Below are 15768 nucleotides of genomic sequence, written 5' to 3' on the forward strand. Positions count from 1 at the left end.
TATCTCCTATCTTGCGCATTTCTCAATCGATTTGCACAAGGTTTGCTGCTTTTGTCAACTCCAAAGCGGTTACTATCAACAGAGACCGCAAATAAGGTCCCAAAATACACTGTCCCCTGTGAAAGCTTAATCCCAGGTCCCGATTTGTGATTGTACAGTGCCGTGTGCAACCGAATGCAGCACAACGTGCCGATGTTCTATCGCAGAATAGCTGACATTCTTTTTATTTGGCTTTACCTGAAATTCACATAGGTGGGATCCGAGGTTTATTAAATATTCCGACCTCAGGTTAGTCCATTGGTAATAATTAGTGTATATCAGCATAATTAAAAAAAAAAAATAAAAATGTCTTTGTCCTCGCAGAAAAATAAACCAATAAAAAGATAGTTCATACATTTGGTAATAATACTGAAAATACTGCAAAAAAAGTGATGCCCCCCTTTGCAAGATATTAAATTTTAGCATAGTTTCCCCACTGCAATGTTTAAGATCATCAAACAAATCTGACAGTCCAGGTAACATTGAATAGTGTTTAATTTTTTAATCACCATATAAAAATAACATTTTAAATTCACTTGAGTTATATTTGTCTGATACGTATGATAAATTGTTACTTACTTGGTAATACAGATATTTACTGTTTGATGATCCTCACCGTTTTAGTGGGGAAGCCATGAAAAAATGTAAGGTTCGAAAAGGAGGGCAACGATTTTTCAGGGGACTGTAATTCCATCTATCCATTTTCTTAGCCGCTTATCCTAACAAGAATCGCGAGGAGGGCTTGAGGCTATCTCAGCTATCAACGGGCAGGAGCCAGTGTATTGGTTGCCAGACAATCGCAGGGCACATAGAGACAAACAGTCACACTCACAATCACACCTCGGGGCAATTTTGAGCTTCTAATTAATGTCGCAGGTTTTTGGGATGTGGGAGGAAATCGCAGTGTCCGGAGAAAACCCACGCAGGCATTGGGAGAACATGCAAACTCCACACAGGCGGGTCTTGGAATGAACCCGGGACCTCAGAACTGTGAGGCCAACGCTTTACCACCTGAACCATCATGCCGCCAGACTGTAATTGCATTGGTAAATTCTCTACTTAACCCCACCAACTAGTCATGTTTTTTTTAAATAGATTAATTACCCATCTAAAGCAGTTACAGATTAACAATGGCCAGGTTAAATTTTAATTTTACATATTGGCTGATTTGCTGTCTGAGGTTCTCATGACCCCAGCCCTTGCCCCCATTCATTAATACTCACTCCGCGATTGTCACATGAATCAGATGGTGTTTTTGTTTTAGTCAAATCTAATCTTGCTTTGACCATTAACAATCAATACTGTACACCGTTTTCGTAATGTACTCTAAAGTCATTGCACAACAGAATGTGCTCGCACTCGAAACACCACACAACAACACTTTTAAAATGAACATTCCAGAAAAACAAATCGTAAATACTGGGATGACATTCTCCTAGAATGCACGGGATTCTTAATTTCAACACTGTTTCTTGTGAAACAGGCTTTCCGTGTGACTTTGCAACCAATTCTCTTGCCAAGCGGCCACATTTGTACATTGTGCTGTTCTTAAAATATGTGTTGTTTTCCAGCACAGTGTCTCATTGTTGCAATACATAACAACAAAATAAAGACTGCTCAGAAACAAATGAGTGTACACCTCATCAAAATAATATTCCATCCATCCATTCAGGGTCTTGGGGTGCTGGAGCCTATCCCAGTTGACCTCAGATGAAAGGTCTATGACAGCCTGAACTCGTCACCAGCCACTCACATTCAGTTCAAGTCAGGCAAATGTACCAACACCGTCAGTGACTTCGACGAATATTGTTTATTCTAATTCCATAATTGGCGGCATGGTGGATCAGCTGGTAAAGCGTTGGCCTCACATTTTTCAGGTCCCGGGTTCAATCCAGGACCCGCCTGTGTGGAGTTTGGATGTTCTCCTCGTGCCTGTGTGGGTTTTCTCCGGGCACTCTGGGTTCCTCCCACATTTCAAAAACATCCGACATTAATTGAACACTCTAAATTGTGATTGTGAGTGCGGGTATTTGTCTCTTTGTGCCCTGCGATTGGCTGGCAACCAGTTCAGGGTGTACCCCGCCTCCTGCCTGTTGACAGCTGGGATAGGCTCCAGTACTCCCCGTGACCCTTGTGAGGATAAGCGGTGAAGAAAATGAATGGATGGATAATTCCACAATTCACAATCACGGTGCTGTGGCGCATTAGCATTCTAAGGGAAATGGTATGATTTCACTTCATCCCAAAATTATCTATTTACTGTCTCTGTTCATCTAGCTAGGCCAGCGACCTATAGTGACTCGCAGTTGGGATTGGCTCCAGCATGCCCGCAACCCTAATGAGAATAAGTGGTAAGAATGAATGAATGAATGAATGAATGAATGAATGAATGATGAATGAATGAATGGTTAACATGCATTGCCTTCTCGTTTATGAGTGGGCACATAAAAAAACGTTTATCCCGCTATCCTGTGCATAATAGCATCACTGTTTGTCAGCAAACGAGGTTAGACCACTGTATCTAAGCAATTTTATTGGGAATACAGTGTAGTCACTGAATAAGTTTATTCACAACATTTTTATTTATCTTTATTTTTGGCCCATTTTAGCACGAGTTTATTTAGGACAAAGGTTACTACGTAGCAGGCTAGCCAAGAGCTGGAAATATGTGATGTTTTCTAACACAGCATAGCACCAAGACAACAAAGTAAAAACTACCTGCAAACAGAGATGTGTATCGCACATCAGAATACAGTATTGTTTACTTGAATTCCATATTTCCCAATCACAGTACCGTGGGATATTAGCATGGCATGGAAAATTATGCAATTTTATTTGTTTGAAAATTATTATTTATGAATTCCAAATACAGCGGCATGGTGAATCATCTGGTAAAGCGTTGACCTCACAGTTCTGAGGTCTCGGGTTCGATCCGGGACCCGCCTGTATGGAGTTTGCATGTTCTCCCCGTGCCTCCGTGGGTTTCCTCCCACATCCCCAAAAAATGCAACATTAATTGGACACTCTAAATTGCCCCTAGGTGTGATTGTGAGTTTGTCTCGATGTGCCCTGCGATTGGCTGGCAACCAGTTCAGGGTGTACCCCGCCCCTTGCCTGTTGACAGCTCGGATAGGCTCCAGCACTCCCCGTGATCTTCGTGAGGATAAGTGGCAAAGAAAATGGATGGATGGATGAATGGAATTACAAATACATGAATGTCATTGTTCATCTATTGATCTATCTCAGCTAGTGATGTATAGTGACTTGCAGAACAATTAAATTCTCATCCACTAGGTGGCAGAAGGCACAATGTACACTTGTACAGTATATACCTGTTATGTTTCATACAACGTCTAAAAAAACACCAAGAAAAGGTCTCAATGGTGACTTCCTTATAGAACATCAGCTCTGTGTTAAATTAAACAGATCCAGATTCCAATAGCAGCTTCACCCATTTTGTGATGCTAGGTCTTCATTATTTCAATCTTCACACTTTCTTTGTGTTATTTTTGTTTAGTTGTGGGCAGTGAAATTATTCTACTGCCTCGTGTTGGGCAAGATAAATCTCATGTAGGCTTATGTGGGGAGAAAAATGAACTGGCCTTGAAGCCAAACAAATTCCTCCAAACATGTTGAATTCCGAAAACAAGCGGACATGTCCCATCTATAACATAACTTTAGCGCTCCACGTGACGTTTGTTTGTGATGCAAACCGTCCAATGACGATCGCCTTCACTAGAATGACAGCATCGCGGCTTGTAATTGGTCACAGGGTTAACACGTCAAATTTGATTGGTAACGTTCGTTTCCGTGTGGGCACAGAAGTTACTTCTGGCCCGCCTCCCTGTGCATAAAAGTCTAACTGTGTGTGGTAGCAAACTAGATTAAACCGCCGTGTCGGAGCAATTTTATGGCGAATGTATTCCACGAGTTACTATTTACAGTTTTGCTTTGTTTAGCGGTTTCATTTGGGACAAAGGTTATCTAGCGGGTTCGAGTTTAAAGTTAATCCAAGCATGTAAACACAGGCGCTAGCAAATTCGCGAGCGGCACTCCGGCTCAACAACAGTGGCCCGTTTCTTGTTGTGTTCATTTCTTTAGCCCCTCGAATCGAGGAGGGAGCATTGTGTTTTTCGCCGGCCCCGGCCGACGACCTTCGACCCGCCTGTCGTCGCACGCTATGTTCCCTTTAGACTCGTCATGGAACATCTCGTTCGCTGGTTGCGGCTTCCTGGGCATCTACCATGTCGGCGTCGCCAGCTGCCTGCTGGAGCAGGCTCCTTTCCTGGTGCACAACGCCAAGCACATTTATGGGGCGTCAGCCGGAGCTCTCACCGCCACCGCGCTGGTCACCGGCGTGTGCCTTGGTACGTCACTCGATTTGTAGGCTCACAATTTGTGATGGCCGGCTGGCCTGTGTAACCGGCGGTGGAGTGAGGACACCCGGCAGCAGTCCTTGCGAACTGTATATTTCATAACAACAGCATAGACTATTTTTAGACGCTACTGAAGTGCCACACTTGTTTGTTTTCGGTTCGTACTATGTCTCTGTGCAGAAGTGTCAATTTTGTACTTTAGTTGAAGTGCAGATAATTTAAATGGTCAAAATAAAAGAAGTACTTGTTCTATTCATGTAAGTAAAAGGGGGGAATGTACTCTTCTTCAAAAATTGCTCTTGTGTATGAAGTACAGTTCATGAAAGCGATGAAAGTGTAAAAGTACAAGTATCCTACCACAAAATAACTGGTAGAGCAGAAGTCATTCACGTCGGAGATTTCAACTTGAGTAAAAGTCTTAAAAAGTATGGCATTTGCCGTGTTATGGTAATATTGCATTTGGAGTGAGTGGTTGGAATTTTGATTAGGTGTAAAAAAAAAAAAAAAAAAGCTTGTGGTTCTGATTTCCCAACCGACCCTATTTTGTTTTTTTTTTTTGGGGGGGGGCTTATATAAAATTGAGCTACGGTGTGACGTGAGCATTCACATTTGTTTGACTATATGTGCCCTGCGATCGGGTGGCGTCGAGATCAGGGTGCACTTGCCCGAAGTCAGATGCGATAAACTCCAGGTCATCTGCAACTAGTGAGCGTAAGAACTAGATTAAGTGGTTTCAGATGGATGGATGGATATTTTACTTCTTCCTTGTGAAGTGTAAGATCTGGGTTTTGGTTAATCAGTGAAGTTAGCTTGTACATGTGAGCCTGGCCATCGTACGCTATAAGTTTGCATAATAATTTACAGGAAAAAAAAGTTGATAAGTAATACAGCCAACATTAACAAGTCAGTAAATCTTTAACTACCTGATAATCACTAAGTTATTACACAGCAATAGAAAATGGTGTGACACACCAGAAGCAATGTTCACCAGACGTCACTGGAGGGATAACCACTATGCTAAGAAGCCCAATAACAATTAACTACTAAAGAAATAAACTCTACAACTGCTTATTCTCAAACTGTCTCACTGCAGACTGGCCTCTTGTTTGACAGAAATAAAATGTAATTGAAGTTGGAAAACAACCCAGGAACCATCCATTTTCTTTTTTGTGTGTGGTTTTTTTTTTTTTTTTTTTTTGTGCAGACTTAATCATTCTTTTGGGCTGTAACAGGGATGTGTGCATCGCTTCCCCCGGCCGCAAAATCAATAATTTCCTATTCCATGATCCTCATCACATTATCTTTTTGCACTGCTGTCATTCTTTGGAAGTCGTACCACAAAGAGATAGAGAACAAGTTAAACAAATCTATTGTTAAGCTTTTAACTGATATGTTGAAGATTTGTGAGATATGACAGTACACAAATTATTCGAGGTCATTCGTTAATAGCTCTTCAATCTCTGTACTTTAGTGTGACTTGCGGTGATTTATTGCTGAATTGTAAATTGAATGATCTTGAGCCATCTTTTTTCCACTGTTATTTTTTATGTAGTAACTTGAACAGTACTGCTACATAATTTTTAGCAATCTCAATCCTTGTTATGCTGCATATACAGGAGAGGCCGGCGCGAGTATAATTGAGGTCGCCAAAGAAGCCAGGAAGCGCTTCCTCGGTCCCATGCATCCTTCCTTCAACCTGGTGAAGATCGTGCGCTTCATGTTACAGCGCACCCTGCCTGCCGATTCTCACCAGATTGCCAACGGGAGATTGGGAATCTCTCTGACCAGAGTCACAGATGGGGAAAATGTACTTGTATCTCACTTTAACAACAAGGAGGAGATTGTGCAGGTGTGACTATTGATACATATTTATGATAGTTATGAAAGTTAATCAAGTTTGTGACTATAAGTAGTAGTGATGCAAGTTTCTTCTTTTTTCTTACAGGCATGTGTTTGCAGTGCCTACATCCCAGTGTATTGTGGCATTATTCCTCCCACACTGCAAGGAGTGGTGAGTAGCAATATTATGTATGCATGATGAGCGGTAATAACATTCAATAGCATATTAATAAATAGCATATGGGTGCATCTCAATAAATTGGAATGTTAGTGTAATGTCCCTTTATTTCAGTAGTTCAATAAAAGGTGGAACTCAGATTGACAGATTCATTAAAGCCAGGAAAATCGCCTAATTTCCATCCATTTTCTTAGCCGCTTATCCTCACAAGGGTCGCTGAGAGTGGTGGAGCCTATCCCAGGTGTCAACTGGGAGGAGGCAGGGTACACCGTGAACTGGTTGCCAGCCAATCGCAGGGCACATCGAGACAAACAGCCGCACTCCCAATCACACCTAGTGACAATTTAGAGTCTTGAATGAATGTTGCACGTTTTTGGGTTGTGGGAGGAAACCGGAGTGCCCGGAGAAAACCCACGCAGGCACGGGGAGAACGTGCAAACACTACACACAGGCGGGTCCGGGATTGAACCTGGGACCTCAGAACCGTGAGGCCAACACTTTCCAGCTGATATAATAATAATAATAATAATAATACTCTTAATTTGTTGAGATGATGAATCTTGAGCTGTCTTAGCTGTTAGCTGCTACCATCCATATTATTAAAAATGTGAATTTTTTTTTTTCACCTTGGGTAGCGAATCAACACGTGTTGCGCATCTTTAATTGAACAACTTGAATAAAACTTTCCACGATATTCATCTTTGAAACTTTACATTAAGTACAGCAGGGACTTGGGATACGTGTTACCCAAGCAAGCTATTGTTCAGCCAATTTATTGTTTTGCCTTGAGGGGAAAATTTTTAGTTAGCAGAGCTATATTTCGACAGTGAACTCAAGTGACTTCACAACAAGTAGCAATTTGGCAGATGGTGAACAATTTTTCCGAGAAGAGGCTTCAAGCTGTTTATTGACACTCACAATTGACGCTTACTATCAAACTAAACATAAACCAAAAAGAATTACAATGTAAACAATGTGACGGCACAGTGGACGACTGTATAGCATATTTTCCTCACAGACCTGAGGACCTAAATTGGACCACCTTGTGTGGCATTTATATGTTTTCCTCATGCTTGCTTGGGTTTTCTCTGATTGCTTTGGTTTCCTCCCACATCCCATATTCATGGTTGGTAGGCAGATTGAAGACTCCAAATTGTCGTAGGTGTGAACATGAGCAACCAGTTCAGGGTGTACTCTGCCTTCTCACACAAAGTCGGCTGGGATAGGCTTCAGCACGCCCGCGACCCTGGTGAGGATATGCGGCTAAGGAAATTGTAATCTCAGAATTTTAGCCCATACGAGTGGTTGGTGGATATTTTTACTGAAGCTTTAGTGTTTATGAGAGAAGGGGTTCCTCGATTAGCAGATGAAATGAACCAGCAAGGGAATAAGTTGAGAAATAGAATTTACTCCAATATGAAGGTGTTGTCTGACCTGATATTCTAGAAGTGATATCACACAACAACATTCCCCAAAAGGTCATCTTTTTTTTTTTTTTTGAACACAGAAACCTAAATTTATTTGGAAGCCATCCGACTTTCAAAATCAAGGTGTTTTTGGGGTAAAGGTGCTGCATTTTGACAGGCAATCGTTTCTTTCAAATCCTGTCACGTTGCTACTTTCATTGCCTCTTTTTAATCATCCTGCTAAAAACAAAAAATAAATAAATGAGATTTTAAAAAAGCTACCCACCCCAATGGAAAAGTGTTTTTGTGAATGGGTTTATGTGCTCCCGGATCTTGTTTCTCATAATGGGCAAATTGAATTTGTCTTTCTCTGGACAATGACGCACTTTCTTAGCAGCGCTGAGGTCCTTCTACGAAATGTTATTGAGCAATATCTCGCCAGCCCCCTCCCCTCTGTGGCCTTTGTGATGGAGTTTGGCGAGCTCGCACGTGCTTGTGTGTACTCAGGGCATGTGACCAACATTTTTAGAATGGCAGTGCCAGTTGGGAGTGTGTTAGCTCGGACGTTTTGGGTTGTTCTGTGCTCTCTTTCCCTCTGGATACAAGAATGATGTCAATCTGATCACATCAGATAACAATTGGGGCCTGTTTAGATGATCACAACATTCTCAGTAAAACACTCCATGATTACAGAGGACTGGATTAAGCCAACTTAGTTTAACTAAAAGAAATAAGAGAGTGCCTGTTTTGAAGTCTATTTTAAATTCAATATTGCTGTCAAACTATCTAAATATATGTAACGTAATTCCTGGACTACAGAGCGCATCAGGTTACAAGTCTCACAGGGTACATTTGTAAAGGAAATACCATTTTTTACATACATACGCCGCAGCTGTGTAAAAGCCGCAAGTGCCCACGTTGAAACCCACATTGAAACACGAGATATTTACAAAAAAAGACTGTACACACAAAGAGTTTAATGCTAGCGCTAGGGCTAATGCTACCAGGACCTGTTAAAATAAGACTTACTGGTAAATATCACTGAGATACGCCAGTAACACAGCAGCAACAGACTAGCACAGTGCTAACGCTAGCACAGCGCTAACAGGGCCGGTAAAAGTCACTTCCTCGCCACATATATTCCACCGGTCTCATTCCTACCTTTTCCGCTCAAGTGTCCCTCTTCCGGCCGTTAGAAAAAATGCTCAAATTAGCTGCATCACCACATAAACCGCAGTGTTGAAAGCGTGTGGAAAAATATTACAGTATTTAACTTTTTTTTAAAAGAGCTTGCTGATCAGATTCAAGAAAGGTCAGTTGAAAGTTACGGTAGACTGTTGACGAAAAAAAAACGAATATACTCCCATTTGTCCGTTTGCACCCGACTACCTCAGTCTTCTTAGGATATTCTAAGTAAAAAGCTTTTCATTGCGTTGAACAATGAATCTTAGAGTTTTGAAGGACACCGTTTGAAAATAAAGTGACAAGAGGTGCTTTCCATTGAATAGATTCTGAGAAAGGATCTTTGAAGAATTTCAATAGTGTTTTTTCCTTTTTAGTGGGAAAAAATTAAATGGTGTTAAAGAGGCCAACATGATGGACTAGTGATTACCATGTCTGTCTGACTGTTCTGCGGTTCAGGTTTCAAATCTTGCCTGCCGCCTTCGTGTTTGGAGTTTGCATGTCTTTCTGTGCTTTTGTGGGTTTTTCCAGGTGCCGACATTTGAAAAACACGATTCTTTAGTTAAATGAAAATAATGCTCTGTGTGGTTTTTTTGTCTACGTGTCCTGCAATTGGCTGGTAATCAGCACAGGGTGTGACTCACCTATCGCCCAAAGTCAGATGACATAGCCGCCTTACCTTATCATAAAATCAATGCTCTACCTTCGTAATTGTTTATGAGAACTGTTATCAAATTAAAATGGATGGTTGCCTAGTGTTACAGGATATTAATATTTCAAAGTACATCACTTGTGCAACATGTCAGCATTTAATAATCTCGTGATTGTCCTTTTATTTACTGTATCCTAAATCACAATTTGTGTCTGATTGTTTGACGCAGCGATACGTTGATGGGGGAATCTCTGACAACTTGCCTCACTATGAGCTGAAAAACACCATCACTGTGTCCCCGTTCTCTGGTGAGAGTGACATCTGTCCGCGAGACACCTCCACCAACATCCACGAGCTCCGCTTTACCAACACCAGCATCCAGTTCACCCTCACCAACCTTTACAGAATTTCCCGGGCTCTTTTTCCACCGGATCCAATGGTAAGGTCACTTGGTGGCTCCTTCCCCAATCTATACACACCTTCCATGACCTAAAGTGAACTTATTGATTTTTGTGTTTAGGTTATGAAAGCCATGTGCAAACAGGGATATAATGACGCGCTGCACTTCCTGAAGAAAAATGGTAGGAATCAACACAACATGATTAAGATTTTTTTTTTAAGCCATATTTAAAATCTAGTGGAAAGTTAAAAAATATATATGTTAATGGAAAGTAAAAACGTGTTCATTACGATGTTTGTCTTTATCGTGTATATATATATATAAATAAAAAATATGGGCACTGCTAATCATGGCTACTCATGTTGGCTTGCTTACTGTGTTGCATCATTGACTCAACACGTTACAAGCTGAATTATACAACATGCACACTAAAAATAAATCTTTGTTCTAATCATTGAAGGGAATGAACAAGGTGGTATATTTGTATTTCTTTTCAGGACTGCTCAATTTCAGCGACCCTCACGTAGACAGATCCTTGCTGGCTAATGGAGCTGAGCCTGTAGGTGAAGTCGACTATGTTCACACTGACGCCAAAAGTGTTGGAGAGGAAGAAAAGAAGCATACGGTCGAAGGAACATTTACTGTTCATCCCTCAATAGAAGAGCACATCATTGTACGCCTTCCGCCTACTCTGCACAAAGGTACCATCAGATTATTGTATTCGAGCTCTTGACTACGTCGATATATAATCATGGAAAATTGTGGACAATTTATAGCTGTCAAAACTGCTTTATCACAGCTTCTGTGGACAGTATTATATACAGTGGAATATTTGACTGCAAGCAATATTTGCTTCTTTGCTTCCCCCTGCAGCCCTAATTGAGGCCTGCACAGAGAGAAGGAGCCTGGTGCAGTCGCTTAGCAACCTCCTTCCTTTCAGGATGGCATCTGCCATGATGCTTCCCTACACTCTCCCTTTGGAGTCCGCTATGTCTTTGACTCTCAGGTACTGGTAGACTTTATCACATTTATACTTCTTGTCTCCCTATCTGAAATATTTACATTTTAAATATGCATCTGGGTTTTTCATCGTGTGTATTTACTACAGCTGTCAAAATTAATGCAAATTTCCTTTTATGGCACAAATGTTTTAATAGTAGTAATAGTAATAATCCATTCGATTTCAAGTATCTCACAAAAAGCCCAGAGACACTAAGCAATAAGATAGTAGTTAAAATCTCACAGAGATACATGAAAATACATAAAATTATGTAAATTGTTGTGTATTTTTATCATGTGTTAAATGCACAATCCTAATCCTAACACCTTCTTATGTGTAGCTTGTTTCTTTTGGTGTTTGTGTGTTGGCTTCTTGGCAGCAGTGTTGCACACACATAGAAACCACATCAACATTTAAAAGACCAGAAGACAAAAGTCATCATTCAACTGCATTAATATAACAACTTTTTACAGGGTATAAAGGATATTCTGTGTACCTGTATTGTTACATTTCATTATGTCTGTATGTGTTCCTACGGTTTGCTAAATATTTCATTGTTTGAAAATATGAGTAGCGTTAATTTTGATGCTAATTTTTTTTAACCAGTCAGTGGCTTTTTATACGTATTTGGCATTATTCTGGTGATTTTACACGTATTTGGCATTATTCTGGTGATTTTTCAAGTCAATTTGTTCACCAGCAGTCTTGCGTCTGAGAGTGAAAGCATGTTTACTTGCTCTTTCACCATAAAGTGTCTATTATTCAGCACATTGTAAATTCATTGCTAACATCTTCTGTTTTAGGCAGAAAACTGTGTCGTATCAGACTTCATCAGTAATTGACAAAATAAAAGCATACATAAACACAATGAGCAAAAGCGTCACTATAGCAAAATAATTAACAAAAGCTTTTTGTTTAAAAGAACCATCTGCAGTTTGTTTAGTTCTGCAGGAACAGTTTAACATGACATGCTCATCTGGTTCTTGTTGGGGTTGAATTTAAATGTAATAAATATATTTGCATGAACTCAACATGTTTGTCAACTTATAGGTTTCTAATGGTATAAAAAAACTTAAAATACCCTTTTGTTGGACATTTGGAATAGAAACAAAATGTGATAAATTAACAATTAATTGCTAAATAACTATTGAAATCATTGCAACTAATCACATTAGAAATCTTAATTGATCGAGGGCTCTCTTATTTTTGTTTTTAAATGTTGATATTTGTTTTTCATGTCAATGAAGACTTTTAGAGTGGTTGCCAGATGTCCAGGAGGATGTCGGGTGGATTCAAGAGCAGTTGGTGAAAGTCCTTCAGCATGTTGTGCGGCAGGCTTCCAAAAGCATTACGCAGCATGTTTCTGCCCGGTAGGTGTACTTTTAATGCATATTGACTGTGATTATGCATTGGTTAAAAATATCCAATTCAAGTATTTGTATTCCCAATTGAGCAAGTGGAGATGTGTCCATTTTTTTAAAAAATATTTTTTTCTGTAAAAAATGGTCGGAATTACTGAGGGTGTTTGGACATTGTGAAAGGTTTACCATAATTTCTCGAGTAGAATGCATCCTGAAATATAATGTGCACCCCCAAAGCTGACCTAAAAAATCAGGAAAACATATAATGCACACCACCAATTTGCTGCTACCCATATGCTCAAAATATTGGGAATTATCGATATTTATATTTTGTTAGGTTTGTACTTGTATTGTTTTTCAAAAAACTGTCTGTACAAAAATCAATAATAATCATTGTGCATGTGGCGATGTACCCATAATATAATCTCGGGACAGGCCACAGGACACGCTTGTCCTGGTCCCCGTAATTGTCAGAACAGAATCCCTCAACCAACTAAAATAAATCCTCAATGATGGCATAACATTTTGTCAATATTGTTGATAACACATATTACAGTCATAAATATTTAACAGTTTGACTTAAACATTTTTTGCCTGAAATACTTGTGTATAAAATGTTTGTGCGTAATGCAGTTTATCCTCTACATTACACATCCTTGGCCAAGACTTCAAAAGCAACATCTGGCTCATCTCTAGTCTGAAAAATATCCATGGTAGCTACCTTTGGTGACTTGGTCCAGTTCTGGTGCCTCCTGAATTCATGAACAGTGATCCTATTTTGTTCCCATAGCATGCGCCATCCATGGCGTTTGTGGGGAAACATTTTTTTGAATCCCAAGAATTTTGGAAATGGGCTCATTTTAAATAAGAAAAAGAGACAATTTCAATTGTGTGCATCCTCCCTTTTTTTTTTTAATGTGCCCATGTCGCTCGTATTACATAATTTGAGCTCATGTTGTTTTTATACCCCCCTGGCGCCATAGAGGTGAGCTATCGTTGTTTCGGACTGTGGCGCTACTTCCGGATTGGCGGTGTCATCGGAACGAGTGATGACACATTTCTTTTAAAAGCAGCTGCACAACTAGCCGTTGTAGTCAACATTTTTTTTGTCTTGTTTATGTTAAAACAAACTCATGAGCAGTCGTTTCTGATCTTTGGTGCAATAGCAACAAACATGCTATGCTAACGATCATAAAATGCAAGCTCCCCGAAGAGGTCATAGATTTCAGGTTGGGGGCGGACATTACAGTACTAAATATAAATGTGTAACATAAGACAAAGAATATATCGAAATGTATATGTATACCTTTTTTTTAACCACTCTATGTACCTGTATACAACTATACAATGTGATTTTATTTTTTATTTTTCATCCATACCTAAATATAATGCGCTCTATTAACTTTTTGAAAATATCTTTGGAAAAATTTGCGCATTATTTTCAAGAAATTACGGTAATACATCGCAAACAAGGGCTGCATGATGCCTCTTCAATTATCATAGGCAACTCTTTGTTGAATTGTAACACTTTTATTGTTTTTTTTTGTTTGTTTGTTTTTTTGTTTTTTACTACTAATTTGAGCAGCAATTTTTGTAATCAGCAAAGTGTGCACTTTCAAGGGCAAGGCAGCAGGTGGCAATGATAGGCCTTTGTTTTTAGACCAACAGTACATGAGCAACCCTTCCACAAAGGTTTATGGAAGAAAACTGATTGTCTTTTTTGCATCATCTTTCCTGCAAGATGACGAATGACAACCCGCGATCAAAAGAAAATCCCGAACACTTGCTCTTTCCATAGCCAGGGACTAAGGAAGAGCTGACTTTTGCAATGCTCCAAATGCTCCCTTGAGAATTACAAAGTTACCATAGTTAATTTGTAACATGCAGGCGATACTAAAAAGGGAGTGTTATCTGAGTCATGTTACATTCAAAACAGGATACAACTTGGTTTAACGGTTACATCAATACTCATACTGCTAATATGTACTTCAGATTCTCCTGTCAACTGGAGCTGCACCATTACCAGTCCCTCCCATCCCAGATCCGCTCCACCAGCCTGTACGCCAGCTGGATTGGTAGCAGCACTCTTTCAGTCCAGGACATCTTCACGCGTCTAGACCAGTACAAGAGACAGCTGTTCTCTGGAACATTTTGCGTTAACATGGATCTGGAAGGGTCTTTTAACACGGGGCCCATGTCACTGGAAAAAAACTCTGCTTCCTTCGTCCGTGCAGAAGGATTCCCAACTCACGCAGCCGGTCTTAACAACTCCAAAGATGACATGCGACACTTTGATTCAGACGTACCACTTTTAAATCCAGGTGCACATCAAACAAATTACTATGAGTTGTAAATATGCTGATTGATATGGTAGCAATTTACCATACATATTTTTATATGTAATGCATCCAATTCAAAAAGGCCCTTAGCTGGAGTCTGCTCCGAAACCCTCATCGCTGCTGTACATCTGAAGGTCCGAGGCATGTTGGTGTTGTCAGGTGCAAACTTGAATAATAAGATTCTGTTAACGTAGATGACAAGGTAGAAGGAGGTGAGTGTTTGTTTTTTCTGGAATGTGGTTTGACTTGTACTGAAGCATAGGTTGCGGCTGGGGTTTGGCCCTATGCGTGAAATGTATCATATCGTGCCCCTTCCTATGTTTTGTACTCTTTTTGAGACTGTACGAAGGAAACTGAAGCCACCACATAACCTATTGCGGAAGGTTACTCCATACCGTTTTAAGCAACTGTCAATGCAGCATTATGAATTGAATACCCAGTGTTTTTTGTTTCACGTCCGTATGTACTGTAACTGAATGAATGCTAATTGACATACTTTTGTATGCTATACAGTATAAACCAGTCATGTTTTTCTCCATAATCTTGATCTACTTCGATTACAACCATGTACAGTCTTTAGAAACGTGATGTAGTGCATGTTGTGCAACATGATTTTTTTAACTGCTTTTAATTATTCAACCAAAAAAAATCAACTTATTGTGTAGAGGAATTTTAGAGAAATTTACTGAATTTCTTTTTGTTAAGATACCTATATTGTCTTGAACTTTTACACTGCAATATGAGAAACTCCAACTGTGGGACTGAGCCTCAAATGCCTTCAACTCATTTAATGACTGCTGAGTGCATTTTATGTATAATTTAAAGGACACAGGGAGAAATATGTTGTGATCAAGAAATAAACTGGTGGTGTTCACCATAAACTGCTGCTATGACTGTTATGTGGGTATCCACATCCAGAGAAGCTCTGATTTATTTGACATGAAGTGTGTTGACTGGAGAACAATACAAACACAGTTCTAGGCACCTGTTGAGTTT

General features: G+C 39.9%; 1 protein-coding gene across 1 annotated transcript; it reads left to right on the forward strand.

Moving 5' to 3' along the window:
• Window positions 1–3847: 3847 nt before the first annotated feature.
• pnpla2 (patatin-like phospholipase domain containing 2) lies at window positions 3848–15657 on the forward strand. The gene is made up of 9 exons (XM_061823186.1): window positions 3848–4406; window positions 6032–6264; window positions 6361–6426; window positions 9902–10111; window positions 10193–10253; window positions 10570–10773; window positions 10946–11078; window positions 12320–12442; window positions 14426–15657. Exons 1-9 carry the CDS (start codon window positions 4220–4222, stop codon window positions 14784–14786), a joined length of 1578 nt encoding a protein of 525 aa, XP_061679170.1. The 5' UTR covers window positions 3848–4219; the 3' UTR covers window positions 14787–15657.
• Window positions 15658–15768: the final 111 nt, after the last annotated feature.

The sequence above is a fragment of the Syngnathoides biaculeatus genome, chromosome 6 (assembly GCF_019802595.1).
Source record: "Syngnathoides biaculeatus isolate LvHL_M chromosome 6, ASM1980259v1, whole genome shotgun sequence".
Classification (NCBI taxonomy): Eukaryota; Metazoa; Chordata; class Actinopteri; order Syngnathiformes; family Syngnathidae; genus Syngnathoides; species Syngnathoides biaculeatus.

Bases quoted from the DNA above. Each gene is read 5' to 3' on its own strand.
- pnpla2 (XM_061823186.1), top strand. From the start codon at position 4,220: ATGTTCCCTTTAGACTCGTCATGGAACATCTCGTTCGCTGGTTGCGGC. The intron at 6,265-6,360 runs GTGTGACTATTG...TTTTTCTTACAG, and splicing joins ACAAGGAGGAGATTGTGCAG to GCATGTGTTTGCAGTGCCTA. The intron at 10,774-10,945 runs GTACCATCAGAT...TTCCCCCTGCAG, and splicing joins TCCGCCTACTCTGCACAAAG to CCCTAATTGAGGCCTGCACA.